The sequence below is a fragment of the Lygodium microphyllum genome, chromosome 3 (genome assembly GCF_053477565.2).
Source record: "Lygodium microphyllum isolate KBCC chromosome 3, Lygodium_microphyllum_v1.1.10, whole genome shotgun sequence".
In the NCBI taxonomy this organism is placed as follows: domain Eukaryota; kingdom Viridiplantae; phylum Streptophyta; class Polypodiopsida; order Schizaeales; family Lygodiaceae; genus Lygodium; species Lygodium microphyllum.
In genome coordinates, this window is record NC_141137.1 from 81,059,428 (window position 1) to 81,085,926 (window position 26,499).

General features: G+C 39.1%; 1 protein-coding gene, 1 long non-coding RNA gene and 1 pseudogene across 2 annotated transcripts; all 3 read left to right on the top strand.

Annotated features, from left to right (window-relative positions):
* The first annotated feature begins 17,467 nt into the window (after window positions 1-17,467).
* Window positions 17,468-18,009, top strand: LOC148038554 (uncharacterized; annotated as a pseudogene).
* A 533-nt stretch (window positions 18,010-18,542) lies between these two features.
* Window positions 18,543-20,418, top strand: LOC148038555 (uncharacterized). The gene is made up of 2 exons (XM_087673506.1): window positions 18,543-19,690; window positions 20,144-20,418. The coding sequence occupies exons 1-2, from the start codon at window positions 18,638-18,640 to the stop codon at window positions 20,219-20,221; spliced, it is 1,131 nt and encodes a 376-aa protein (XP_087529632.1). The 5' UTR covers window positions 18,543-18,637; the 3' UTR covers window positions 20,222-20,418.
* Window positions 20,419-20,568: 150 nt separating this feature from the next.
* LOC148038556 (uncharacterized) lies at window positions 20,569-24,894 on the top strand. Its single transcript, XR_015689810.1, has 3 exons — window positions 20,569-20,854; window positions 21,577-21,652; window positions 23,688-24,894. It is a non-coding gene; the product is annotated as an uncharacterized LOC148038556 (long non-coding RNA).
* The last annotated feature ends 1,605 nt before the right edge of the window (window positions 24,895-26,499 follow it).

Below are 26,499 nucleotides of genomic sequence, written 5' to 3' on the forward strand. Positions count from 1 at the left end.
GGTAAGACTAGCCACATACATAAAAGAGTACAACAGGTGCAAAAAGGAAACCATCAAAATTAGTTCATAAATGAAGAAGATGAAGAAGATACTTCTGCTACCGACAACGACAACAAATCAGATAGATTGTCTTGAAGAATTTTCCATTGTATCTCCCATATTGGATCTTTGTTTCCCATAATGGATGTTTCTTTGTAAAAATATTGCCAAAGATGTAAAGTTTCAAGCTTTAACTTGAGTAGGTTGCCTATGAGCTAGTCTCATGGGCCATGTACTCATGTTTGGTGGGGGGGGGGGGGGGGGGGGGGGGGGGTTTTGCAAAAGCCAGCAAGTGTAGGAACTCATCATTTGAGGGGGGTGTTGGAAGATAGAACAAATGATGCATGCACTAGGAGAAAGGATCAAAATCCCATAAGCACAATGAAAAATGTGGAACTACCCAAAGGCTATAAAATGTACTTGGCTCTCATTTCAATGCAATATACAGTACTTCTCTTTTGTGTCAACTCAAGACTATGTTTATGAGTCTAAGATAATCAATCTTCGAACCTAATTCACTTGAGTTATAATCTCCCATTCCAATCATGTATCATGTTTATGGCTTGCATCCACAATAGCTAATCTAGCTCTAGATTTGTGTTTCTTAACATGCAAACACTTTGAATGCCTGCTCATTGAGCCGCATAGTGTAATCAAGCAACCCATTTTTACCCTCACACACATACTTCTGCAAATTTATAATTCTTGAGAAAGTTGGAGCTTTGTTGGTTAGGGGATCAATTGGATAGATTCCCCCATCAAGAAGATCGTTTTCTTGGCCAACTAAATAGCACTCATAGAATCCTAATGAAGTGTAGGAGTAATAGTAATACCAAGGTCTAATACCAAACAGTCTAACCATAGGGCCTCCTTGTAAGCCTCAATAGATGCAATATACTCTACCTCAATAGTAGATAAGGCTATGTATTTTTGTACCCTAGACATCCAAGAAAAAACATCTCTGGAAAAAGTGAAGACATATCTAGAGGTGGACTTCCTACTATCTACATGTCCTACATAGTTGGAGCTACTGTAATTCACAATTACAGTATATTGGTCACCATTGCAAATATGCCTCTATTAGGTACCTCATGATGCCTATCTTGGCATTCTGATGTTGCTGACTAGGTGTAGCCATATAGCATGCCACAACTCCCACTATAAATGCTATCTCAGGATGAGTAGCTATCATGGCATACATCAAATTGCCCAATGTGGATGCATACCATGAGTCAATGTGCTTCAATCCCATTAGCCTATAACTCTATAGAATCTAAGGTTTATCAGTGGTATGCTAGGTCCTTTTGAACAATGGGGCATATTTGACCTCTACCTCAATATGTAACTCCTTATTCATTTTACTTATTGCTTATACCCTAGTTGCACATATATAAATCAATTACACAAATATGCTTATGAGAATATGAGGTTTAGTATCTAGGGATTTAAATTGGAGAGAAGCCAAATGACACACTTATATGTTAATAGGAATATGGCTATTGAGTTTAGAGAGATAAACTAGATAGGAACATGTAGAGACAGTGAGATAAATACATAAAGAGGTTAATGAAAACAATTGGTTTGGTGTCTATATGGAGATAGGTTGGAGGGGATGCACAAAGATCTTAATAGAATTGGGAGTCTACTTAGCTGTCTCAGGAGATAGACTGGAGATGTAGAGAGAGGCACACAAAGGTATTAATAGAATTGGGGAGTCTACTTAGCTGTCTCAGGAGATAGACTGGAGATGTAGAGAGAGGCACACAAAGGTATTAAGGAAGAGAGGTAGCTTAGTGCAATGAGGGAGGATAGATAGACATCACACATTGCATAGTGAGGGAGGATAGGTAGACATGCATAAATAGATTGCATACAGTGGTAATAGGTGAGTGATTGTGAACAAGAGAGATGTAAATAGTTCTCTTTATTAATGAAGGTTGCATAATCACACAAAAGAGGTCATAGTACAACCATGAGAGAGTAAAGAAATGGGAAAAAATAGCTCAAAGAGTAGGGGGTATCCAAGAGATTTGCTATTCTACAAATTCCAAATTTACCTCCAAAAACATTTCCAAAAAATGGAAAAATTGATCAATAGGTTTGTTTTTTGACCAAAAGTTAGAATATAAAAATCTCCAAAACTTCTTAAAATGAACTTTTAAATTTTTATTTTTTAAATTTTTTATTAAAATATCAAATACTTCATATCTACTAATCATTTTGCATTGAAAACCAAGCACCACACTCATGTAGCTAACTCCTTTTTTAATATAAAATTTGGTTTAAAAAGGTTCTTGAATGAGGAGGGAGAAGGAATCTGAGCAAATCCTTTGTGGACAATATAAAAAAGATACAATGAGTTTAGAAAATTGGAGAGAGAATATGGTTATTTTATTATTCTTCTCTCCTTTTTTCCTCATTTTAAGGAGGAGAGAGGGGGGACTAAAAGGGCCATGTCTAGGTTTATCTTTTTCCTAATGGAAAATTACATCACTCATTATAGAAGTCATGTAGAAAATAAAATGTATAAAAATCAAAACTCATAAGGAATGAGTAATTTTACATTAATATTTGTATGGATACTCAATGTGCTTAATGTAGAATGTGCATGTGAGGACTAACTAGGTGTATGTAGAGCCATGTCACAAATGTATATATTAGTGTTTGGAATATCTTTAAAAATGACATTTAACATCTATTTGCAACAATGAGAGAGAGAGAGAGAGAGAGAGAGAGAGAGAGAGAGAGGATCAAATGCATATTTATAAAGCATTGATAAAACACATGTGGCTCATGAAGGTGGATGACATGGATTCTCTCAAAGCACCAAGCATCATGAGCAGCCAAATACTTGAACCATGGTTATTCCAAGGATAGTAAAGTGATTGTGTGCCAAGGTTATGCCTTGCACATGATCATGTGATTAGCACATTGTATTCTAATCAATGGGTATGAACAAAAAAAAAACTAAAAATTTCTATTAGAGCATGCTACCATTAATGTGAAACAAAAAAACCATGTGATAGGGTTTCCTTGAAGGCAAATTTTATAATGGGACCGAAGAGTACCTTGACTATAGATCCTCATTTCGTACCACATAGGGGATTGTATATGCACCTTTGCATGAGCAAGCTATACTAATAGCGCAAAGAATGAAACCAAATACATAGGAAAGGTATTTGAAAAGCCAAGCATGTTCTAAAAGTAATGATTGTTAAATGTACATTGATTTTGGATGGAATGAATTATTGAACAAGCATTATGATAAGAGTATCATGGAATACTCATAATTTTAAAACCATGCCGAAGTCTAAATAACCATATGGTCTTTCTACTCTTCTACACATTCTATGATAAAAAGATGAAGGCCCAAGGAGTTAGGTAACACATTGTCGGCACCCCAGAGTAATAGAGACATGGGCTTTCTTAAAGAATAAAGCATGATGAGTAGCCAAGTACCAACCATAGGTGTGCACAATATACACATGGGTTCTCTCAAAGCACCAAGCATGATTAGCAACCAAGGATGAATAACCATGGATACTCCATGGATAGCAAGTAGACTATGTGCTAAGGGCATGTCTTACATGTGGTCACATGCTTAACATATTATATTCTAATCAATGAGGATGAATGAAAAAACAAAGAAAAAAGGCTATTAAAATATATCACTATTTATGTGAAACAAAGCAACCATGCAACAGGGTTTGCTTGAAGGTAAGTTTTATCTTGCTAATAGGATAGAAGAGTACCTTAACAAAAAATTCTCATTTATTATTTTACCACATAGTGTAATAAAGCATAAATGCCTTAGCCTAGGGTAAGTATAAAAGATGGAGGTGTAACATGTGTAGCATCTTTTTGCCATTTTACAAACATTACTTGTTTGAAGTCTCAACCTCCCATCAACTAAGAGGGTGAATACTCTTGGCCACCATAGCTTGGGATGCATACCTTGTTGCAACCTCTCATCATTTGATTCTCAACCAATATTGGTAATACCATTTCTTGCCAAGCCACCTTGGCTATGACTTCCTAGCATTTTATGCCTATTTCTTGTATTTTCAGTTTAAAAGCTTGCTGTGGAATTTAGCTTTATTACATTGGTATCAGAGCATGGACTTTGATCCATGGGAAGTGTCATTTTCTTGGAGAATTTAGTCATTGGGATGGGAATCAGTTGATTGGAGCACCAAGATTTGGTCACAGGGTTTGGTACAGTTCAAACTATGACTAGTCAGAGTTCTCTATAACAAGTCAAGACTAATTTTGAAGGCTTCTTGAAGAAGATCTTGAGAAAGATGGAGGTTCTTAGCCGAAATAGCAGGACGTGGTCAAATGGAGGTCCATTTTGAAGGCTCTTGGCCCTAACTGAAGTCTAAGTGTGGTTACAGTGGTTAAATTGAGATTACTTTTTGGGGACAGTTTCTCTCTCTTCTTCCTTTCAAGCTTCTCTCCAAGAATCCATGGAGTCACTTGCTGAAATCTTCTTCCAATATCTATTTCCTCTTGAAGGGACATCATAGCCTAATTCTTTGTGCCAAGAGCTCCAGATTGAGTAGCATTTTACTCACCTTTGATGAGTGTGATCAGCCAGGACAACAGGTTGAATCAGTGCATTTGCGCTGAATTTCCTGCTCATCTTCTCCTTGTTCCCAACAGTCAAAGGCATCACCTATGGCTTGAGCAATCAATAATCATCAATCTTTGAGTCTCCATTCTAGTATACTCAGTTGAAGGCCATTCTCTTGAGCATTTTTTAGCTCTCAAACCCTAGCTATGGCAAATTTCAGGACAACAGTCATTTTCTTGGAATTTCTTCAAAGAATCAAGGGGCTTTTACTCTAACAAGTATCCTAGAGCTTCCTCAACACTCAAGGGACCAACATTGAAGCCTTCTTGAACATGAAGCTTCGAAATATGGTGGCTATGGAGTCAAAACAGGGTAGCAAGCTTCAAGAATCCAATTCTTGGATTATCTTCTTCAATTTCATGGGGCTTTTGTTGTCTACAACCCCGTGAAAGTTCAATTGAAGGTATTCTTCAATGATTTGGTTTACATTGAAGGAATTCTTAAAGTTTGAAAGCATTTTTAGCCCTTGTACATGGCAATGTCTGAAAATTCATGGAATCCATGAATTTAATGAGAAATTACACGTATCAAAGCTCCAAGGATCTTCTTCAACAAGCTATTGTGGATTCCTATCAAGTCATTGACTTCTTTTGATTGCATTGGAGCAATCTTATTGATCGGGAGCTGAAGATTACTTTGGAGCAATCATATTGGACAAATCTGTCTTGAAGATTGGTCTTATTGATTTAAATCTTGGTCTATTGATGGGGTCTTATACTGAAGGTTGATTGATTGGATTCATCCACTACTTTCCATCAACATTAAAGAGGTAATTCTAGTACTTTTAGCTTATTAATCTCTCTTTTATCCAATTGTTGAACTAGTCCTATTGTTCATAAGAGAGATTAAGTGTGGTAGAACCTCTTAATTCATATTGAAGGCATGTAGAATTTAGTCCAGGACTGATTATGATTGTTTGATGAGTTCTTTTCTGCCCATTCAAATGTTGAAGCTCAATTGATTGTATAAATGCTACTCATTGTCTACTTGACTTGGATTTTGTTGCATGGTTGAGCATTGATGCTATAGGACTGAAATAATGATGAAAATGGTAAGTGGGAACATTATAAAAGCAGTGAGTCACTGCAAAAGGGTAATGGCCTATCCAATCAATTCAGTCATTTCCCAATACCCACTTGCATTTCATTAAAAGTTCAAAGGTTTTTTCAATCAATGCATAGCATCCTTGTTTGATTAGCCATTAGAATGTACTTGCCATGTTGTTTCCCGTGAGGAAAAGCAAATGCTAGGTGAGTCGGGAAGACAAAAGTGAGGTGACCCTCCCTTCTCGATTAAGACCCTGAAGGGGTGCACAACCCGACTTGAGGTGGAACTTTGCACGCCCCTCTTGTCTCGGAGCCCATGCTATTTTCAAATTTAGCTATAGGTACATTTCCATCATCAGATTATGGCCCCAGTATAGCATTGATCAGCAATAATTAAGGTTCCATAAGTGGTTGGTGAACCATTGGAAGAGAGGCAGAGCATCTTCTATTTTCAGGACACCTACAAGTGTTTGATAGATAAAACAACATGTATATACCCATCTACACATTGTTCTTGAGCCCTATATGTGCCCCATAACCCTCCCTTGGTTGATAAAGTTGTTTACAAGGGTTTCCTTCACTCAAGGTATTCCTACAGGGTCAAACAAGGTTTCCACAGCGTGTTAACAGGTTGCAAGAATTCTCTGGATAGGTACACAATTCCTATTACAGAAAATTCTATCATGATCTGATTTGGGATATTAGTAGCTTGATTCAAAGGGGAGATCCTAAGCTCCAATTTAAATCAAAAATTTTGTAAATCTGACATTGGGAGCAAAAGTTATGGTCAATTTACTGACAGGGGGTCTAGTGGACTACACCTAAACAGGCTATCTGGAATACACTGTTTGAGTTCAATCTACCTATATACCCTATTGCAAGTTGAGATATTACTAAATCTGGTATATCCCCATATAATAAGCTTTCCATAGAGCTATTAAGTATTGGGACTGGTGCCATATTCAGAGAGAAACAAGGGGTTAAGTGACAAACTGTCTACTACTATAGCATTGTTTCCTAATGGCTAGGAATACGAAGAAAGACCCTATTACTGAGGCATTGAATGATGGTGTTAGAGACTTCCAAGAGGATCAAAATTACACAACTAAAGCCCATAATGTTGATCAAGTAGATGAAGAATGAAGCATTGGGATTGCTCATAGCACACATCAAGGACAACAAGACATACATGAAGAGCATGCAAGGAATGATTATCTCCTACTGCCAAAAGAGCTGGGACATGTCAATGAAGGCCTTTCTAAGGATTTGAAGGCTTTGAATGAAGGTTTAACCCATATGAATCAAGGTTTGTTGCAAGGGATGGCACAGGTAAACCAAGGAATCTCTGAATTGCAGCAAAGCAATAAATTCTTATTCCAAGAGCTCATCTCAGCCATAAAGGAAATCGGAAGCAAACCACAAAGTGAACCTCAAAATATTGAAGAATCCCATGCGATTCCCTTTGTTGGTAATGCTTCCCATCCAAACAAAGAAAAGTCTCAGCTAGTAATGCACACCTTTGAAAGGGGAGAGCCATCTAGAGTCGGGGGGCAACCATCATCCTTCACAAATTCATGGTATTCATACACCAAGGCCTCAGTTTAGCAGTCCAAAGGATAATCATAGACATGAAGGGGAATAGGAAAACACTCGATGGACAGTGATTATCATGGATGTGACCCCTTCTATAAGAATTTTTATCATCAGCCCTCAAATGCACAAAAATGAAATGCAGTTAACAATCAAGTTCATGAAGGTGGAAGGCATGATGAGCGAAGATTAGCCCATGACATCCCAAACCAAGAGCGTGTTTCAAATGGAAAACCCTCATCTCATGGTTTTGGGCCACCTACTTTTAGACAAAATTCATGGAATAAAGATTCGTGGAGACAACAATCTCATGGGCAGCCCTCTTACAATGAAAAAGAATATAAAGAGAAGATTAATATCACTAATTTCAAAGGAGATAATGCATCACCTTCAGAATGGGAGGAGTGGATCAATAGGCTTGAATTGTACTTCACCCTTTACCCTAGAAGTGAAGATGCTAAAATTTATTTTGCAGCTCTTCATCTTGAAGGTTATGCCCATACTTGGTGGCGTTACATGCAAAAGATTGGGCAAAGTTTTGACTCTTGGGAGGAGTTCAAGCAAGCGATGATTAATGTCTTTGTGTCTCCTTTGGAAAAAGAAAGGCTTCAAAGAAGATGGTATGCCTGCGCTCAAAGGGGAATGTCCGTTAGAGACTATTCCAATGCCTACTTGAATCTTTCCATGTATGTTGAAGGTATTTCAGATTTTGCTAAGCTGAATAAATACATTTTTGGTCTTGACCTTGCCCTATCATTGGAGGTAGAAGCTCAACAACCAAAAACATTACATGAGGCCATACAATTGGCTAAAAGATATTCTTTGAAGTACAAAAGGGATGCATGAAATTTTCAACAAAGAAGTATGGGTAATAATGTTTCCAATCAACCTACAAAGTATGGGCAAGTTTTCAACCAATCAAGAGACTCTTTTAGACAAGAAAACAGAGGTTATAACAGTCCAAACAGTTATAATAGCAAAGTCTAACATTTCCCACTGTTTATGCCTCTAAACAGAGTGAAAATTTTGTACCAAAACAGGGGCAAACTTTCATAAATGTGACTAAGCCAAGAAGTACTTTTTCAAGAGCTAAAAATTATCCTAAATGGCCCCAAAATAGTTCTAACAGCAACTTCCTTCCTCCACGACAAACTTCGGGAAATGCATGCAAAAGGATTATGCTTCAAGTGAGGGGAGAAGTGGTCACAAGATCATAAGCTGAAGTGTAAAGCTAAGAACTCAAAAATCAACATGGTTATCACTTAGGCCAACGAAGAATTCTATGATCCCATAGATGGATTTCCTTTTAATCTAGGTGGTAATCATGATTCTCATGTTTCCTTGTATACCATCTCACATGATGCATGGACCGGTTGCAAAGGGGAAAATACACTTAGACTCAAAGGTTTCATTAATGGCAAGGTTGCACATATTCTAGTGGATACGGGCAGCACTCATAGCTTCGTCAACACCAAATCTTTGAATGGGCTGAAGTTGCTACCCATTGATATGGATTCTTCCTTGCAGATACAAGTTACCAACGGTGCATATGATTCTAGTAAAGGAGTGTATCCATGTACCTCAATTGAGTTATCGCCCTCTTGCACAATAAAAGTGGATTTGATCACTTTGGATATGGGGCCTATTGACATTGTCATTGGTTGTAATTGGCTGAAAACACTTGGCAAATTTACCTTGGACTTGGAGCAAATGTTAATGGAATTTAATTGGCAAGGACAACACATAGAGTTGAAAGGCATAGACCACAAACAAATAGAACTCATCTCCATGAAGAAATTGCGAAAAGAAATCAATGCAAAGTCATGCATCTTCACTCTTTTGCTTGCGAAAGTAGATGAAGGACAATCAATAAATCAGTCATCTTCTTCTTCAAAGAAAAGGGATCCAAGATTAGAAGAGCTATTGGAGGAATACAATGATTTATTTCAGCCACCATCATCTTTACCTCCAAAGCGAGAGGTTGACCATCCTATTGACTTGTTGCCCAATACAAAACCCATCAACAAACCTCCCTATCGCTTTGAAAGGGAAGAAGTGGAGCATCAAGTCAAGGAATTGCTGCAAATGGGTTTAATTCAGCAAAGTCAATCACCGTTTGCCTCTCCCGTGCTCTTAGTCAAAAAGAAGGATTGATCATTGATTATCGGGATTTGAACAAGTCAACGGTCAAGAATAGATATCCTATTCTCCGAATTGATGATCTTTTGGATGAGCTTAAAGATGCAAAAGTTTTCACAAAATAGATCTTCGATTGGGTTATCATCAAATTTGAATGAAGGAAGGAGATGAGTTCAAAACAACCTTTACAACTCGAAGAGGGTTATACCACTTCTTGGTTATGCCATTTGGACTATCCAATGCACCCGCCGCTACTTTTCAAGCCCTCATGAATAAAATATTGCAGCCATTCTTGTTCAAAACAGTTCTTGTTTTCTTTGATGATATCCTAATCTATAGTAAATCCAAGGATGAGCATTTGAAGCATATGAGAGAGGTCTTTGACACTTTACGAAGACACACGCACTTTGCCAAGATGACGAAGTATTCTTTCATCGAAGATGAAGTTGAATACTTAGGTCATGTTATGGGAGAACAAGGGATTAGAGTGGACCCGAATAAAGTAAAATGTGTCAAAGAATGGCCTACTCCTACAAATGCAACCTCTTTGAGAGGATTCCTTGGGTTGTCATCCTTCTATAGAAGGTTCAACAAGAATAATGCTCATGTGGCGGCTCCATTGACGGATAGGCTCAAAAAGGAAGCTTTCTTTTGGGACTCCATCACTGATCAAAGTTTCAATGACCTGAAATCTCTTCTAATTTCAGCGCACCCATCCTTGTATGTTTGGATTTCTCTAATGAGTTTATCATATGTGTGGATGCTAGTGGAAGAGGAATTGGGACTATTTTATGTCAAGATCATGGAGTCATAGCTTATGAGAGCCGAAAGCTTGATGACAAGGAGCGTCAATTACAAGTTTATGAGCAATAGATGTTAGCAATATTGCATGCTATCAAAAAGTGGCATCATTACATTTATGTTAGCCATTTCAAGGTCAAAAGCGATCATCATGTTCTAAAATATTTTCTTTCACAACCAAATTTATCTCCCAAGCAACGAAAATGGTTAGCTACTCTTCAAGGATATGACTTCGAAATATCTTATATGACTGGAAAAGACAATGTGGTGGCGGATGCCTTATCAAGAATGTGGGCATGCTCCATATCTACCATTTTAATCGTGTGTAAGGATTGGATCCATGATATTCAAGAGGAGTATTTGCTTGGTGAGCAAGCATCAAAGATGATGAAGGAACTTCAGCAAGGCAAAGGAGAAGAGTATCCAAATTTCAAATGGCACAATGGTCTTTTATGGTATCGTGGTAGAGTATTCTTGACACCACAATCTTCTTTCAAAGACCATATCTTGCATGAGATGCACTCTTCACCCTTAGCGGGACACCATGGGTTGTTCGAAACATTTAACAATATCCATAAGAGTTTCTATTGGAAGGACATTTGGAGGGATATTAAGGATTATGTTATGCAATGTCTTCTGTGTCAACAAAATAAATATTCATCTCTTCTACCCATTAGTTTACTTCATCCACTTCCTATTCCTCAAGGCAAGTGGACTGATATTACAATGGATTTTATTGTGGGCTTAGTAACTACAACAAAGCGTGGGTGGAATAGCATTTATGTGGTGGTGGACCGGTTGACTAAATCAGCTCATTTTATCCCTACTAAGGCTCAATTTACAGCAAAGCAAGTGGCTGAACAGTTCATGGAATGTGTTTTTAAGCTTCATGGTATGCCATTGAAGATAGTATTCGATCGTGATACTAGGTTCATAAGAAGCTTTTGGAGGATTTTATTCACTTCTATGGAAACAAATTTGACTCCTAGCATGGCATATCATCCCCAAACTAATGGCCAAACGGAGCGTGTCAATAAATGGTTGGAAGTCTATCTTCGTCATTTTTACCATGACACTCAAGCTTTGTGGGATCATTGGTTACATCTTGCTGAATTCTGTTATAATAATACTCATCATATGAGCATTGGCATGCCACCATTTGAAGCGCTTTATAGATACAAAGTAAAAATACCTTCAGCCCTTTTTCATGAAGACGTGAATCCATAAGCCAAGGCTGAAGTTGAGAAAATGGAAGCTCTTTTGCATCAATGCAAGGAAAACATTCGGAAGGCACAAGATGTTATGAAGGCTTATGCTAATGAAAAGCGGAGACCTTTGGAGTTTGAAGAAGGGGATTGGCAAAGTGCCTTAATCTAGGTATGCTTCTGTCAAAGGCGGTCATAATAAGTTGGCTCATCGTTACTATGGGCCTTATCAAATCCTCAAACAAGTTGGTGAGCTTGCATACAAGCTTGATTTGCCTTCTTCAACAAGGATTCATTCTACCTTCCATGTTTCCCAACTTAAGAGATATGTGGGTCCATCCATAAAGGTTTTAGAAGAGTTTGCCTCCCATGGATGAAGATGGTATTATCAATTATGAGCCTGAAAAGGTTATTGGCAAAAGAGAAAAGGTTTTAAGGAACTGTTCGCTGATGGAGCACCTTATTAAATGGAAAGGTTTGCCCATGGAGGAGTCTACTTGGAAACCATCATCATACCTTGATTCTTTTCCATGGCTTTTGCAGGAAACAGAGTAATATCTAAACAGTACAACTTGCTGTATTAAATTTCTGTCGTAAAAATAATTGCTCTATGGTCATCAAAATTGGATTTTTATGGCATGGCTGGATACTAGGGATTATCCTTTACATTTCCATAGCTCATCTATGATGATTGGACATTCCTTCTTCAAGTTATGGAAATTCTTGTGCAGCAGCCTATTTTGGACAATTTCCAGCAGTATATTCAAATTTCATACCTATACTTCATTGTTATATGAGATCTTCTTTAGCTTGGAGTTTCATTCAGCATGGATTCAAGCTATTCTTGCAATCTTTCTTTATCAATTGTCCCAATTTCAGCTTTGAGGACAAAGCTCTTTTAGGCTGGGATGGCTTGTAATAAAGCATAAATGCCTTAGTCTAGGGTAGGTATAAAAGGTGGAGGTGTAACATGTGTAGCATCTTTTTGCCATTTTACAAACATTACTTGTTTGAGGTCTCAACCTCCCACCAACTAAGAGGGTAAATACTCTTGGCCACCATAGCTTGGGGTGCATACCTTGCTGCAGCCTCTCATCATTTGATTCTCAACCAATATTGGTAATACCATTTCTTGCCAAGCCACCTTGGCTATGGCTTCCTGGCATTTTATGTCTATTTCTTGTATTTTCAGTTTAAAAACTTGCAGTGGAATTTAGCTTTATTACACATAGGGCATTGCCTTTGCATGAGCAAGCTATTGATAATTCCAACAATAAAACCAAATAAATTGGAAAGGTATTTGCAAAAGCCAATCTTGTTGTGAAAGTAATGATTGTTAAGTATACATTAATGTTTGACAGAATGAATGATCAAATAAGCATTATCACAAGAGTATCATGGAAAACTCCTACTTTTGTAGCATACCAAAGTTTAAATGGGCTTGCTAGTGTTGTGTGCATCCTTTGAAATAAATAATAAGACCCAAGGAGTTAGGTAAAACATTGTTGCACCCCTTGTCCTAATCTCAAAACCAAGGCTCACTATTCATGTGCTTCTTCAACTTCTTCTATCTCCCCCCCAAAAAAAAACAATTTTCTCGCTTCTATGGCTTACTATTGATGTGCTTCTCTTAATCATCACTTCCTTTGTAAATCCACGTTCATTGAAATTATCAATTATAAAACCACCTCATATTATAATGCTATAGTAATATAATTAATTCTATGGCAGGCATACTTAACAATGAGTTATGGTAATGTAATTGATCTTATGGCATATGTACTTAACAATTAATTTGAAAATTCATCTAACAATTGGAGATTTTGAGACAATTCACAATGAGACATGGAGGTGACACTTTAAAAAAAAAAGTGAAGTAATATTGATAACAAGATTACAACATTCCAATTTTTTGGCACATGCTCACAGGTACATGAAAGAGAAATCCAATTTGATGGCAATGATAATAGAAACATTGTGCATTCGAAATTGTTGGCACATCATTATGGGAGATCACATGTAACCCTAAACATATGATTGTTGGTAACTTAAAAATCACATAAGTTAATTGCCTCAATGAGAAGCCCACATTCAACATATACAAAAATAAGTGCATTTAAGAAAACATCTTTACCTTCCAACTTATTGAATAATTTCTTTGCTTCAACAAGATATCCAAACTTGGCACACATGATAAATAGGGAAAAAGGGAAGCCAATATTAGCCATTGAGAGTTTCAGGCTGAGAAGATAGGATGGTTGATTCCAAGCTGAGGAGGTAGGGTGACCACAAATACTAGGCTAATGAGGGTGAGATGAATGTAGGAGAACACTGGTAGGGTCAACATAGGAAAGCCAAGACTCTGGCTATCTCCCACGGTTGGTAAGGCAGGCTGAGATGTTGTTAAGGCATTGAGGTCCAACCCAACACTTGTAGGGTAGGATGAGTTGGCTAGCAGGCTATGTTGGGGTGAGGGAGAGAAGCCCAAGTAGCCATAGGTGGTGTCACCAAGGGGCTTAGTGGGCCAAGACGTTGGCAAGTAACCCAACTCTGGTAGGGGTGGGTAGAAATGGTCGGTAGGGTGGGTGGAATTGGACAGATAAAGCTAGCCTAATATCTAGGCAGATTGAGATGTTGGCTGGAGAGCATGGACAAATGGTGAAGCCCATTAACACATTGGAAGTAAGCCAAACATCCATCATGGATCGAGAAGCATGTGTTGTGGAGCATGCAAAATGGAGAAGCCCATCACAGAGCATAGAGAGTTGGAGGAGCCCATTAACACGTAGAGGAGCTGTGCCTCCTTCTACTCTGCTTTTTGACTACTTTATGCATCCGGCTCTTCATGCTCCTAGGCTGAGATACACGTAGCCTTCTTAATGTAGAGAAGCCACAAGCATAGAGAAGTTGTAGATTGGAGACCTAGGGGCTGCTCAAAAAGTAGAGATTACACATAGGGAAGATGAATGCAGAGAAGATGCAAAGAAGACGAATGCATAGAAGATGAGTGACATAAAAAGTAAACTGTGTTTAACTTGAGTTCATGAATCATGGGGAGTTGGTCACATCATGCTGGTGGTGAAAAAAGGGATGAATGAAATCTAATCATTGATAATTAAATGAAGGCTATATTTAAGTACTTGATGCTTCACACTAGTCCCAAGGGGCCCACAAAACGACGATGATCCAATCACTTTCCAGTGGTCAAGTTTAAGGTCGGGTTCAGACGAGGGTGGAAGGCACCGTGTAGCCTTTTTTCCCCCAACCACAGTCATCCACATGGCACATGATGTTCACACAGTGTGGTGGCAGTAGGGACTCGAACATCCACATCATGACAAGCGCACAAGGCATTTCTTCCGACCCCCCTCCCCCACCCAATCGACCTTCTGCCTAACACACATCACGGAATATAAAAACAACCTTAAAATTAAATCTTTTTTCTCCCAAATGTTTCTATTCTAAAATGTTTATTTCTCTCAATTATTTCTTTCAACCTTTATTTAACCATTTTTTCCCTCAAACGTTTCTTCCAAGGTTTATAAACCACAAAATGTCTATATTCCAACGGATTAATCCAACGTTCAATTTTTTTGCCTTTCCTTTCAAGCACTATATAAAGAAACACATATTTGGCTTGGTCTTCCTTGGAGATTTCAAATATCAAATCCATGCACTTCAAGAAGGTAAACTTACCATCATGGAAATGATGTCCTCAATGCATTATCAAATTTATCCAAGTGCCTTTCTCATATCATCTTCTTGTTTTTATAAGTGATGTTTCTTGTGCAAAGTGTGATGCAAATGTATCTCTTCTCTTTGCTATTTGATGCCTCCTTTTTTTTTGTACCTCTTTTGAATATATCTTTACTACTTGATACCTCCTTTTTCTCTCTCTTTGCCAATTGATACCTCTCTTTTTTTCAATTTGTAGGTAAAATGGATGAACACCAATTTGATTCCCAAGTTGATGAGGAAGAGAATGTTGTCTCTCAAACAATGTTCTCTCAATCTACTTACTATCCCTTCTCAACCTCCCCTTTCTCCATGCCCTTGCATGGCTTCACTACAATGTTAACATCCCCCTCACCTACCTCCCCCTTCTTCTTTAGAACATCCCCTCAGAACTTGGCTCCTAAGCCAACAAGCCATTTTTCTCAAGCACATCCACCCACTTCCCAAAGCATGGAGAATGGTCTACTCCCAACCCTGTAGCTTCTCAATCCTCCAATTCCCATGCCAAACTTTCAAATAAGAAGACCCTAGAAAGCAACAATGAAGTGCCAAAGGTTGCTTCTTCCAACAAGCAATGTACTATTGCAAAGAAGAAAAGTGTGGTGGACCTCATCGTTGATGATGACGATAATGACAAGGGGAAAGGAAAGTGGAAGGATTTTTGGGTGGATTAACTCATTCATGTCCAAGGTGGCCTTTGGGCCAAAGTAGCAGACAAATTATCCTCTACCTATCTTGACTTTGAGAAAGATGTTGAATCATGTCAAAAGAAGTGGGCTGTGGTTTTAGGCCAATGTAGGATTGATAAGGCTTACAATTAGTACTGGGGAAATGACATACATTGCACTTACAAGTGGTATGATGTGGTGGATGAATACTACCATAGTAGGGCATTTGTCAACTGTGTGTCCCACGCAGCTTCTACTACCTCTAACCATAATGTGGATGCTATGGGTGGGTGAGACAACTATTGAGGGAGACTCCCAAGCTAACCAAAGCAAAGTTCAATAGTCTTCATCTCCAACTCATTGTACCACTCCCAAACTAGTTGAGCACTTCTTGATAATCTCAAGGAGAACTTGCTTCAACAAGAGGCCTTGGAAAGCAGGTGCCTAGATATCCTTGCACAAATCCAAGCTTCCATGGCTAGATTTCTTGATCAAGCTAAATGAGTTAAAATTTCTTGTAAATTTTTAATCTTTATTAAAGTGTGCTACCAACAGTACTTTATGCTTTTAACTTGTGTTATCAATAGTAATTGTTGCTACCAACTTGTGCTATCAAGTTTTTTTTGTAATATGAAACCACTTTGTCAAAGTGATTGGTTTAGTTGTTGCACATTTCACAAAATTGAAAAGCTAACACAAGGGGATAATTCACTCACTAACATAGATGTGTGTATGTAGGTAGTAAGGGCAATCTCCAAAATAATGGCCTTGTTTTGTGCATGGTTGTGCTCCTTGGCAATCATGGAGCTCCTTGGACCAAGCCACATGCACATTGACGAGGCTATGCTACAAATATGGTTGCATCTAATTCAGTGTATGGGCTGTTCAATAAATGTTAGGAAGACAATTAACCGTATCAAGGGCCATGAGTGTAGAAAGGCTTGGACTTATCCTCGTCCTCATCATTTTCTTGAACATTACTTGCTAGGTTCTTACTCAACAAGTATGTTCAAGCAACATCTTTGCATTAATTGAGAAACTTTTCATTACTTGTGTGGCAAGCTTGCTCCACAAATGAAAAAGAAAACTACAAATATGCATGCCACTCTTAGTATTAGTACGCATATTTGTCTTACTCTTCATAAATTGGCATCTAGCACAAATTCAAGGTCCTAGTTGATTTGCATGGATGTGCAAAGAGTATTACTCGTGGCATAGTCATAGACTTTTGTAAGGCCATCCTCACATGCTGGCTTAAGGGATGCATATATTGAGTGGCCATCTCAAGCTCACATTGAGAAGTTAGTTAGGGAGTTTGAGACCTTGAGAGGAATCCCTTATGTCATAGGTGCAGTTGATGGCTCACATGTTCCTATCATTTCCCCAAAGGAGAACCATGAGGATTACTTTAATCGTAAAGGGTTCCACTCAATTCTATTGCAATTAACAATTGATGCAAATTGTTCTATATGGAATTATGATGTAGGATGGGCTGGGTCAATCTATAACTCCTTAAACTTCACTAGAAGTGTGCTAGGTCAAAGATGTGCAAGGGGCGAGTTGGGTAACTATTGTTTGGTAGGAGATTGTGCTTACCCAACTCAATCGTACATGCTAGTGCCATTCAAAGAATGCAAAGACGGCTTATCACACATGAAATATCATTGGAATTTTATACAATCTAGTGTAAGAATGCTAGTTGAGCAAGCTTTTGGTATGTTAAAGGCAAGGTTTCGTATGTTATTGAAGAGATGTTATATGGATTTGCATCACGTGCCAGATCTCATAGCTGCTTGTCTTGTTTTACATAATATATGTATATGCCATGGTGACTCTTTTGATATGGAATGGGTACGTAAGAACGAGGCAAGCTTGCAATTTGGTAGCTCAATGGAAGAGGATCAAAGAACAACAACAAACTCAATGGTTGAGATACAAGAAATTCATTTTGTCCTAGAGCCAAAGATGCAATGGAGCGAGCACAAAGAGGTGACAAAGGTGGTGGTGGAGCTATACCAAATGACTTTGGTTCTGGAGTTGATCGGCATAACAACATTGCAAGATCAATGTATAGAGAACATGCAATGAAAAAAGTACTTCAAGTGTTTGGTGATAACATTTCAGAGAGTCAAACATCATCGTCTTCCGCTTGAAAGAAAAAGTATTGCTTTACATATTTTTCCACTATGTTCTGTGGCATGTACCCTCTCTTTCTAGTTCAATGTTACGATTAATCTTGCTTTTCAATCATGCTTATGATATGATATGATTCAGCATCTTGAGCTTTTCGAAATTTCACACATGGCACAGTTTTGTCAATTGATGAATATTGAATCCTCCGCCGCTGTGATGTGAACATAATGGTGACGGAGCATTAAAAAAAGTCTCTTCGGCCTATGTTGTGTGAGCTTAAGGCCAGCGGCAAGGATACTTTTGGATCTGATCCACCTGGAAATGCATATCCCAACCATCGACTTCTACAACCCCCGTGTGAACCTAGCCTAACACTCCGGTGGAAAAAATAGTGTTGGGGGGGGGGGGGGGGGGGCATTGATGGGCAGGGGACGATAAACAGTAGTAGGAGAAACGTGGGAAAGGGGCCCCGGGGGGCCCCAAGGAGGTGCTGCAGGCTGCAACACGTAGCAGCAAACACGCGTGACGCATCGGCGTCTCTCCTCTCCATCTATACATATCTGCGAGTCTCTCAGCAAGTTTTATCTTCTCAACTATTACACCCTCTCCGTCTGTCTGTCTGTCTATCTCTTCTGAGTCCTTGCAGCTATGGCGTACCCCCGCCCCCGTGGTGACAACCCCCTGGAGTTCGATGACTACGACCCCACCCCCTTCTCTGGTGGGTATGACCAGGTGGCCCTCTACGGCCGCCCCCTCGACCCTTCCCCTGAGACTTGCTACCCCATCTCCGAGGACGCCCCCCACTCCTCCTATGGCGGATCCGGTTACGGCTCCGAGACCACCCCCTACCTCAAGCGCCCCTCTATCGACGAAGGCCGCCCCACCTTCCAGCCCGACGACCCCCCGCACGCCTCCGACGACTTCTCGTCTGGCTATGGCGGCTATTCCAAGCCCAAGCCTAAGCCCAGCTTCCCTGATCAGCCCCTTGAAGGAGTTGAAGGTTATGGCCGCAAGCCCCAGACCGAGTCTGGCTTCGGATCCTCTGGCTATGGCAGACCCAAGCCCACACCCAGTTCCTATGGTGAAGAGGAAGAGGAGGCTGGCTATGGCAGGCCCAAGCCGAAGCCGACCTCTTATGGTGAAGAGGGAGAGGAGGCTGGCTATGGCAGGCCCAAGCCCCCTTCACTTGGTGAAGAAGGTGAAGGTGAAGGATTTGGATCTGGCTATGGAAGGCCCAAGCCGAGCTCGTATGGTAATGAAGAAGGTGAAGGGTTTGGATCAGGCTATGGTAGGGCGAAGCCTAAGCCGAGCTCATTCGAAGGAGAGGGTGAAGAGTTCGGCTATAGCAGACCGAAGCCGTCTTATCAGGAGTCGGAGGATCTAGGCTATGGTGGCAGACCTGCTCACAGTGGGTTTGGTGAGGAAGGCCTTGGATCTGGATATGGGAGACCCAAACCCAGCTATGGTGATGAGCAATTTGGAAATCCCAGCTATGGATCTGAGGAAGGATTTGGTGGATCGTATCAGAAGCCACCTCGTGAGGATGAAGGGGGCTACGGAGGAAGAAGACATGATGAGCTCGGTGGGGGTGATGAAGAAGGCTATGGTGGAAGAAAGCAATATGGTGGTGAAGGATTTGAGGATGAGCCCTCTCGCCCTCCTCGTGACGAAGAAGGTGGATATGGTGGCTTCCGGAAACAGGTAAATTGTGAAACTGTGTAAGCATATGGTTTTATTGAAACTATCGAAGGGACAAATTTGCCATGAGAGGTATTAGCAGTTCTTTGTGGATTCGCTGAGCATAATGTTTCACTTCAGGTTGGAATGGAGTAAGTTGTTTTAATGCAAGGGAGGGATATTAGCAGATTTTCACCAAAGATCAGGCTGCAACTCCTCATGACGCAATGGATAGCACTATAAAGTATCATTGTTTGGGAGTAGAATGGTTCTTCTAGTTGAGAGTCCGGACTGGTCTTTAATATATAGTACTGCTAGGCTTTTTGGATCTGACTTCTTATCATAGACCTACACGTACTTCTGGTTTTTTGATACGAAGCACTGCTAGGCTTTATATGATCTGACTTCTTATAATAGACCTGCACATTCTTCTGCCGTTGTGAGTGGTTAATGTCTGAGACTGTGCTTTATCTGCAGAGCGACGAAGAACCTGAGTATGGGCAGGGGCGCCATCATCACCACAAGCATCATTTCCACCATCACGATGATGAGTGATAGCCTCAGACAGAGGAGTTGAGGGGACAGGTTACTGTGTTGAATAATGTGTTTGCTGTGTTAGAAATACAGGGTAAGTGGTGCAACCTGCCTTATCTCATTATAAGAATGTGGGGTTCAATGGACTGGAGGTGTTTACTAGTTCAGATGCTTTGTTTGTATGCAAGACGGTTAGTAAGAAGGTTTGATTCCTATCATATTCTGTCTCTGTCTCTGTCTCTGTCTCCATCCTTTTGTTATTATACTGTGTGAGTGGACACCATCTTGTGGTGATCGGCTCTCCTATAATTTGGGTTCAGAACTCCCTCTTATATTTTTGGTTCAGATCATTGTCTACACAGAAAAGGATTGGCTTACTAGTTTATCTTCTGCAGCTTCATTCACACTTTATTTGATACATCGCATTCTACATTCACCCTTATTCAAAAAGCACATCGATTCTTTGGAAGGCAATCAAATACTTTAAATCACCACACGTAAACATATGAAGTTCTATTGACCTCGTTTTTGGGCGCTCGCATCATCCCACAATCAGGAAAGCCTTTGAACGCTACGGTGCTTTGGTGATATGTCTTTGGACTGCCGTGTCTTTGGATTGATCCGTTTTATCCTTCGGACGAAGCTAATATGCTTGTAAGTTTTGTCCATGGCTTACTATTCACATGCTTTCGTGTGTTTTAGAGGATATTCACTCGTGGATCTGGTGTCCATGTGCTGAGATAATTTTTCTATTCCCATGGTACTTATAGTAGTAAACCTCTAACTCACGGCATGATATGAAATTGTCCATTGTATCGTTCAACTAGTTTTGCATGGTTATAGTTTGCATGTGCGAAAGTTATAGTTTGCATTAGTGATTGAAAAAGGTTGAAAATGTACGATCTATGAATGAGTTGAAAATGTTCCAACTCCATAATGAGTAAATTGATCACACTTCATAATGCAAACATTGCTAGCTTAGACTCCATTTAGGCTTCCCTTTTCGTGATGTGGGTACTCGTTTTTTATGCTAAAGGTTTTATTCCATTGGGGTGTATGGATTTTCGATAGGACCAGAAAAGCAAAATAGACACTGAAAGCATCATGAAGAGATGTTTGAACTCGCCAAATTTGTCTTTGGAAGTCATCTTGTTAATTGATGTCCTCCACAAAAGCAAATTAATTTGCCCTTGAACCGAAGAGAGGTGATGTGCAAGGTTTTACTCTACTTGTTGATAGTGGCAAATAATCGCTTAGTATGAAAGGTAGTTGCTAGCCTTTTTAAGTAGGGACTCTTTAACAATGTAGGAAGTTAATGTAGGAAGTTGGCTAGAATGGGACTAATTTGTTCATTGCTTCCTTTGCTTATGTTGTAGCTTGCATGTTGATCTTAGTATAAATCTTCTTGCGGCACTTGGGGCATGCTTGAAGGTGAATTCACCAAGGTTCAAGGTATCCTTACATCTTTCAACTTCCTTTCTCAACCTTTTTTGATAGGGTAGGCGGCATTGGTAGTGGAGAGTGCTGTTTTATCCTCGTAGGCAATTCTATTTATCTAGATTGATTGTGCTAGTAAGGAGTTGCCCTATAGGTTATGTTGCTAACCCTCAAATATAGCATATGTCCAAGGTTGCGTAGTGCTTGTGCTACTCATGGGCCCCAATTGGCGATATGTAGCTCCCAATGTTGGTCAATGCAAGCCCTCAAAGCTTATAGGTTGATTTTTGTTGTTTCAATCTAGTGCCACAAAAAATGATAGCTCAAGGTTGGTGTTTTTTTGAAGCCAATACATTGAAAATCTTTGCTTGACTAGACAAAGCTTTTAATAGAGTTTTCTAGTGATGGTCAACATGTCTTCGATGAGTGAAACATCAAGCCTATGAGCAATTGTTGGCCTTTTGAAGATACCAACCTTGAATCTAGTCCAATTGGTAAACTTGTTTTGTATTCTTTTAAAAACTACTTAATTGTTTCTTTCATGGAGATAATTACTCCCAAATCACATCCAGAATATTTGAATGCCTTGTCATGGCTAATTAACTTGCAGTTTATAACTTGGAACCACATCAGATTGCCATCCAAGCTTAGATAAAGCAGCTGAGTTTTGGGGGCCCTTATGTTTGAATTTGACACTTTAGCAAAATGGTTATAGACCACCTAAAATGTAACTTGCAACCACATCAAAGGCCATCCACGCTTAGATGAAGATATAAGTTTTGGGGGCCCTTTACCTTTGAATGTGAGGCTTGAGCAAAATGGCTATAGACCTTAAGGACTAGCAAAGCGCTCCTTTCCATTGCAATTACATTTGAGTTGTTAGTCAATTAGAACCTAACACTTGAGCAAAAAAGTCATACACCTCAAGGACTTGGAATACACTTCATTCCATTTCATTTACATTTGAGTTGTTAGTTAATAAATATCCTACCATTAGGAAGTGAATGCATTCATGGCACCTTTTCTCACTATGAGGTCAACATTTCTTAGTAGCAGCTCATTGATCAATGCAAATAGTAAAGAGGATAGGGGATAGCTTTGCTTAGACCTTAAGAACTAGCAAAGCACTCCTTTCCATTGCAATTACATTTGAGTTGTTAGTCAATTAGAACCTAACACGAGCAAAAAAGTCATACACCTCAAGGACTTGCAATACACTCCTTTCCATTTCATTTACATTTGAGTTGTTAGTTAATAAATATCTACCATTAGGAAGTGAATGCATTCATGGCACCTTTTCTCACTATGAGGTCAACATTTCTCAGTAGCGGTTCATTGATCAATGCGAATAGTAAAGAGTTTAGGGGATAGCTTTGCTTAATAGATATTTTCAATAGAAAAGGTCTAGCATAGTATCTATTGATAGAAATTCATGTAGCAACATTAATTGATAGAAGTTAATGTAACAACATTAAGGAATAATGTTGCCACCATGTCCCAAAGTCCAAAGCCTCAATCACATTGAGAATAAATGAACGAATCACTCTCATATTTGCTCAAAAGCCACATTCATGATTGTCCATTTATGGACTTCATTAATAGTATATCACATAATTAGAGCCGAGTTCATTATGGCTTTACGAATCCTTTTGGGGTGGATGAAGCCAAAATGATACTTGCAAGAAAATTTGGTGAGGAGGGACTAGATTCTTATCACCATTGAGTTAGCAAAAGGACCTTACCAATCGGCACAAGTGGAAGGTTCTTCTTAAGGCCCCCTAGGTATAAGTTTGATGAGCCCCTATTCCATATGTTGGGACATGATGCATAATTAAATCCAAATTCATTATGGCTTCATGAATCCTTCTACCATGGATGTAACTAGCTTAATACTCCAGTAAATTTGGTGAAGAGGAAGTTGATTCTTTTGCCATTGATTTAGCAAGGGCATTAATTAAATAACATTGAGCATACTTGAGGCACTAGTGGTAGTGTTCTTCTCCATGCCTCTTTAGCTATGAGTTTGATGAGCCCCTTGTTCATGTGCTAGGACATGGAGCCAACACAATGGGTATGATTGAGGGCATCACACATCCTCCACACAAATATCCCCAAAATGTTGGTACAACTCCATGAGGATGTCGTCAGGGTTGGGGGATTTGGTCCATTTCATCTTCACTACCATGTAGTGTAGCTCATTAGTGGTGAACATTGTGCTAGTGACGTAGCTTCCTCGGGCATAATTTGCTCTTGTAGAATCGTATTAAAGTGAGGAGGTGATTGATTAATCCTCATCTATCTTCGGTTTTGCCTCAACAACGACAGAGATGTGATATATAAACACCTTCCCAAAAAGCATCATCATCATCATGGTGCACAACATTGATATCATCCTCAATCATGGTAATAGCCCTTGTTTAGGACCCAAGTAACCTTCATTTATGCAAGGTGTTAAATGAAGTCGAGCGCAACCTTAAAGTAGCTCAATAGTTGTGGTGGGTAGAAAGTATGTAGCTCCAACTAAGGGTAAGATGGATTACTAAATGAGGCACTTGTTGTTAGTGTACATACAATACAAAGTTGTTTAGATTGGGAGGGTGTTGTTTAAGTCTAGAAATGATTGTAGAAGAGTTAGGCACAAAGGTTAGAATTATTTATGTGAATATTTAAATCTTCAATAAAATAATCAAAGTCCTAATGTAATACAAATAACTATAGTCACTTCTCGATCATTTAAATGTATGAGTTATTGTGATGTCTACTCGTCTTCCTTAATTTTGTTGCAAATTATGTTGTTATAAACTAAACATTGTTAATGAATTGATTTCTTGTGAAAGAGAATGGGGAAGTCATTTATGAATGTGTAGTGCATAGAGCTACACAAGTGCCATATGAGATGCATGGTGGAGAGGAGCCACCATTCTCCATAATTTATAAAGTAGGGTCATGCCCTCCTTGATTTGCTAGGTGCACTTGGTTGTGATAGATATGTACAACATCTAGGTAATAGCTCACAAACCTAGTCTTTTTGCTTGTTGGCTCCTTGCTTCCCTTGCTTGAAATTGACCAATACATAAGGTGTTGACATTTCTTACTTGTTGCTAGAAACCAAAAAGCACGTGTGGTTAGATCACATTGCAAATGTATTGGGAAATTGTACTAATTGCTTAGGAGTATTGGAAGGCTACTTCATAATGTATAGTGTGCAAGCTACATGAATGTTGAGACTCTATACAATTCTCTATTATATTTATAAAGATAAGGCCAAATCCTCCCCTATCCACCATAGTGTGTAGATATTGGGTCACATGCCTAGTTTTGTGCTTGTACATATGCTTAAGTGTAAATATGGGGTCACACCTAGTTTTGTGCTCATACTTTTCTACCCTTTGTGTGTAGCTCCTCCCCTTCTCCTCTTGTCTTTGCTAATAATTCTTGCTTTGCTAATCTATTTGTACTCTCAATTGAACCACTTTTCTTTCCTCTTTTGTTCAAGTTGGATCATAAATGATATGATATGAATATGAAGGCAATCAAGGCCACAAGGGGTAGGAAGTGGTGTTGTGCAATCATGCAGTGTTCATCATTAGAGCCATAGGTCATCAAACATGTTGAAGATTGAGATAAGTAGTGGGGTGTAGAAGTAGATGGCCTTGTGGGATATGAAGGTGGTTGGTTAATTAGATCACATTCCTCTCCCTTCATTGTTGTACTTTTGTTATCTTTCCTTGAGCTCTTTTTTTTACTAATTAGACACACTACATGATGGTCAAAGTTGAAGGCAAGGGACGGTTAGAAATATTGACTCTACACTATTTCAAAACAAATAAATGTTCATTTAAAGCAAGAAAATCAAATAGATGCTATTTTAAAGTAAGACAAACAAATGTTCATTTAATACTACCAAGTGATAGTGTGTATGCCCATTGTCTAACCAAATAAGAATGTGTTTTGTGAATTCATTGGTTCTCCTATGTCAGCAACAAATAGTGAGGAGTTGCCTTTTAAGTCGAAATACAAACATAGTGCATTCACCATTAGAGGCCCATAGACCATTGCCTTGTTGAGCATTGAGACAAGGAGTGTGGTATAAGAGTGTTAGATGGCCTTGTGGAATGTAAAGGTGGTGGGTCCAATTGACCCACCACCTTGTATTTGAATTATCATTACTAATTAGATACACTACATGGATGGTCAAAATTGAAGGCAAGGGATGGTTAGAAGGATTGAGTTGATGGTGTTGCAAAACAAACCAATGTTTGTTTAAAGAAAAACAAACATGTGTTTGTTTAAAGCAAGCCAAATAGATGCTCCTTTGAAGATATTAAGTGGTATTGTGCATATCCTTTGTCTAACTCAATGAGAACTAACATTTTGTGAGTTCATTGGTTCTCCTATATCATCATCAAGGGTGCACAAGCATGAGTAAAGCATTGCCATTGAACTTTGCTAAAAGTAAGTGGCTTAAGTCAAGTTAATTGGAAGGCTAAACGTAAGCCTCTTAAGTTAAATGGGATAAACTTTCAATGAGGATTCACGATGCCATTATACTATTGTGATAGCATCTACCCTAACAAGCAATGCTAACAAATAGTGGCATGTCAACTTTATGCCTAAATTCAAACATGGTGCATCGGCTAACACATGCATGCCCATTCACCAAATCAAAACCTAGCTGCCAATAATTTATTTGGAGAATCTAGCCCTCCAATAGTTTATTTTGAGAGCAAGGTGGTGTGGTAAAATGATACTTTTTGGTCTACTTTTCATAGTTACTTTTGGGTATTGTGTTAAAAGACCAACCTAAAAGGGTTGTGTGGGAGCAATGAAGAAGATACACTATTGTCTTTGAGCATTTATTT

Bases quoted from the DNA above. Each gene is read 5' to 3' on its own strand.
- LOC148038555 (XM_087673506.1), top strand. From the start codon at position 18,638: ATGGCGTACCCCCGCCCCCGTGGTGACAACCCCCTGGAGTTCGATGAC. The intron at 19,691-20,143 runs GTAAATTGTGAA...CTTTATCTGCAG, and splicing joins ATGGTGGCTTCCGGAAACAG to AGCGACGAAGAACCTGAGTA.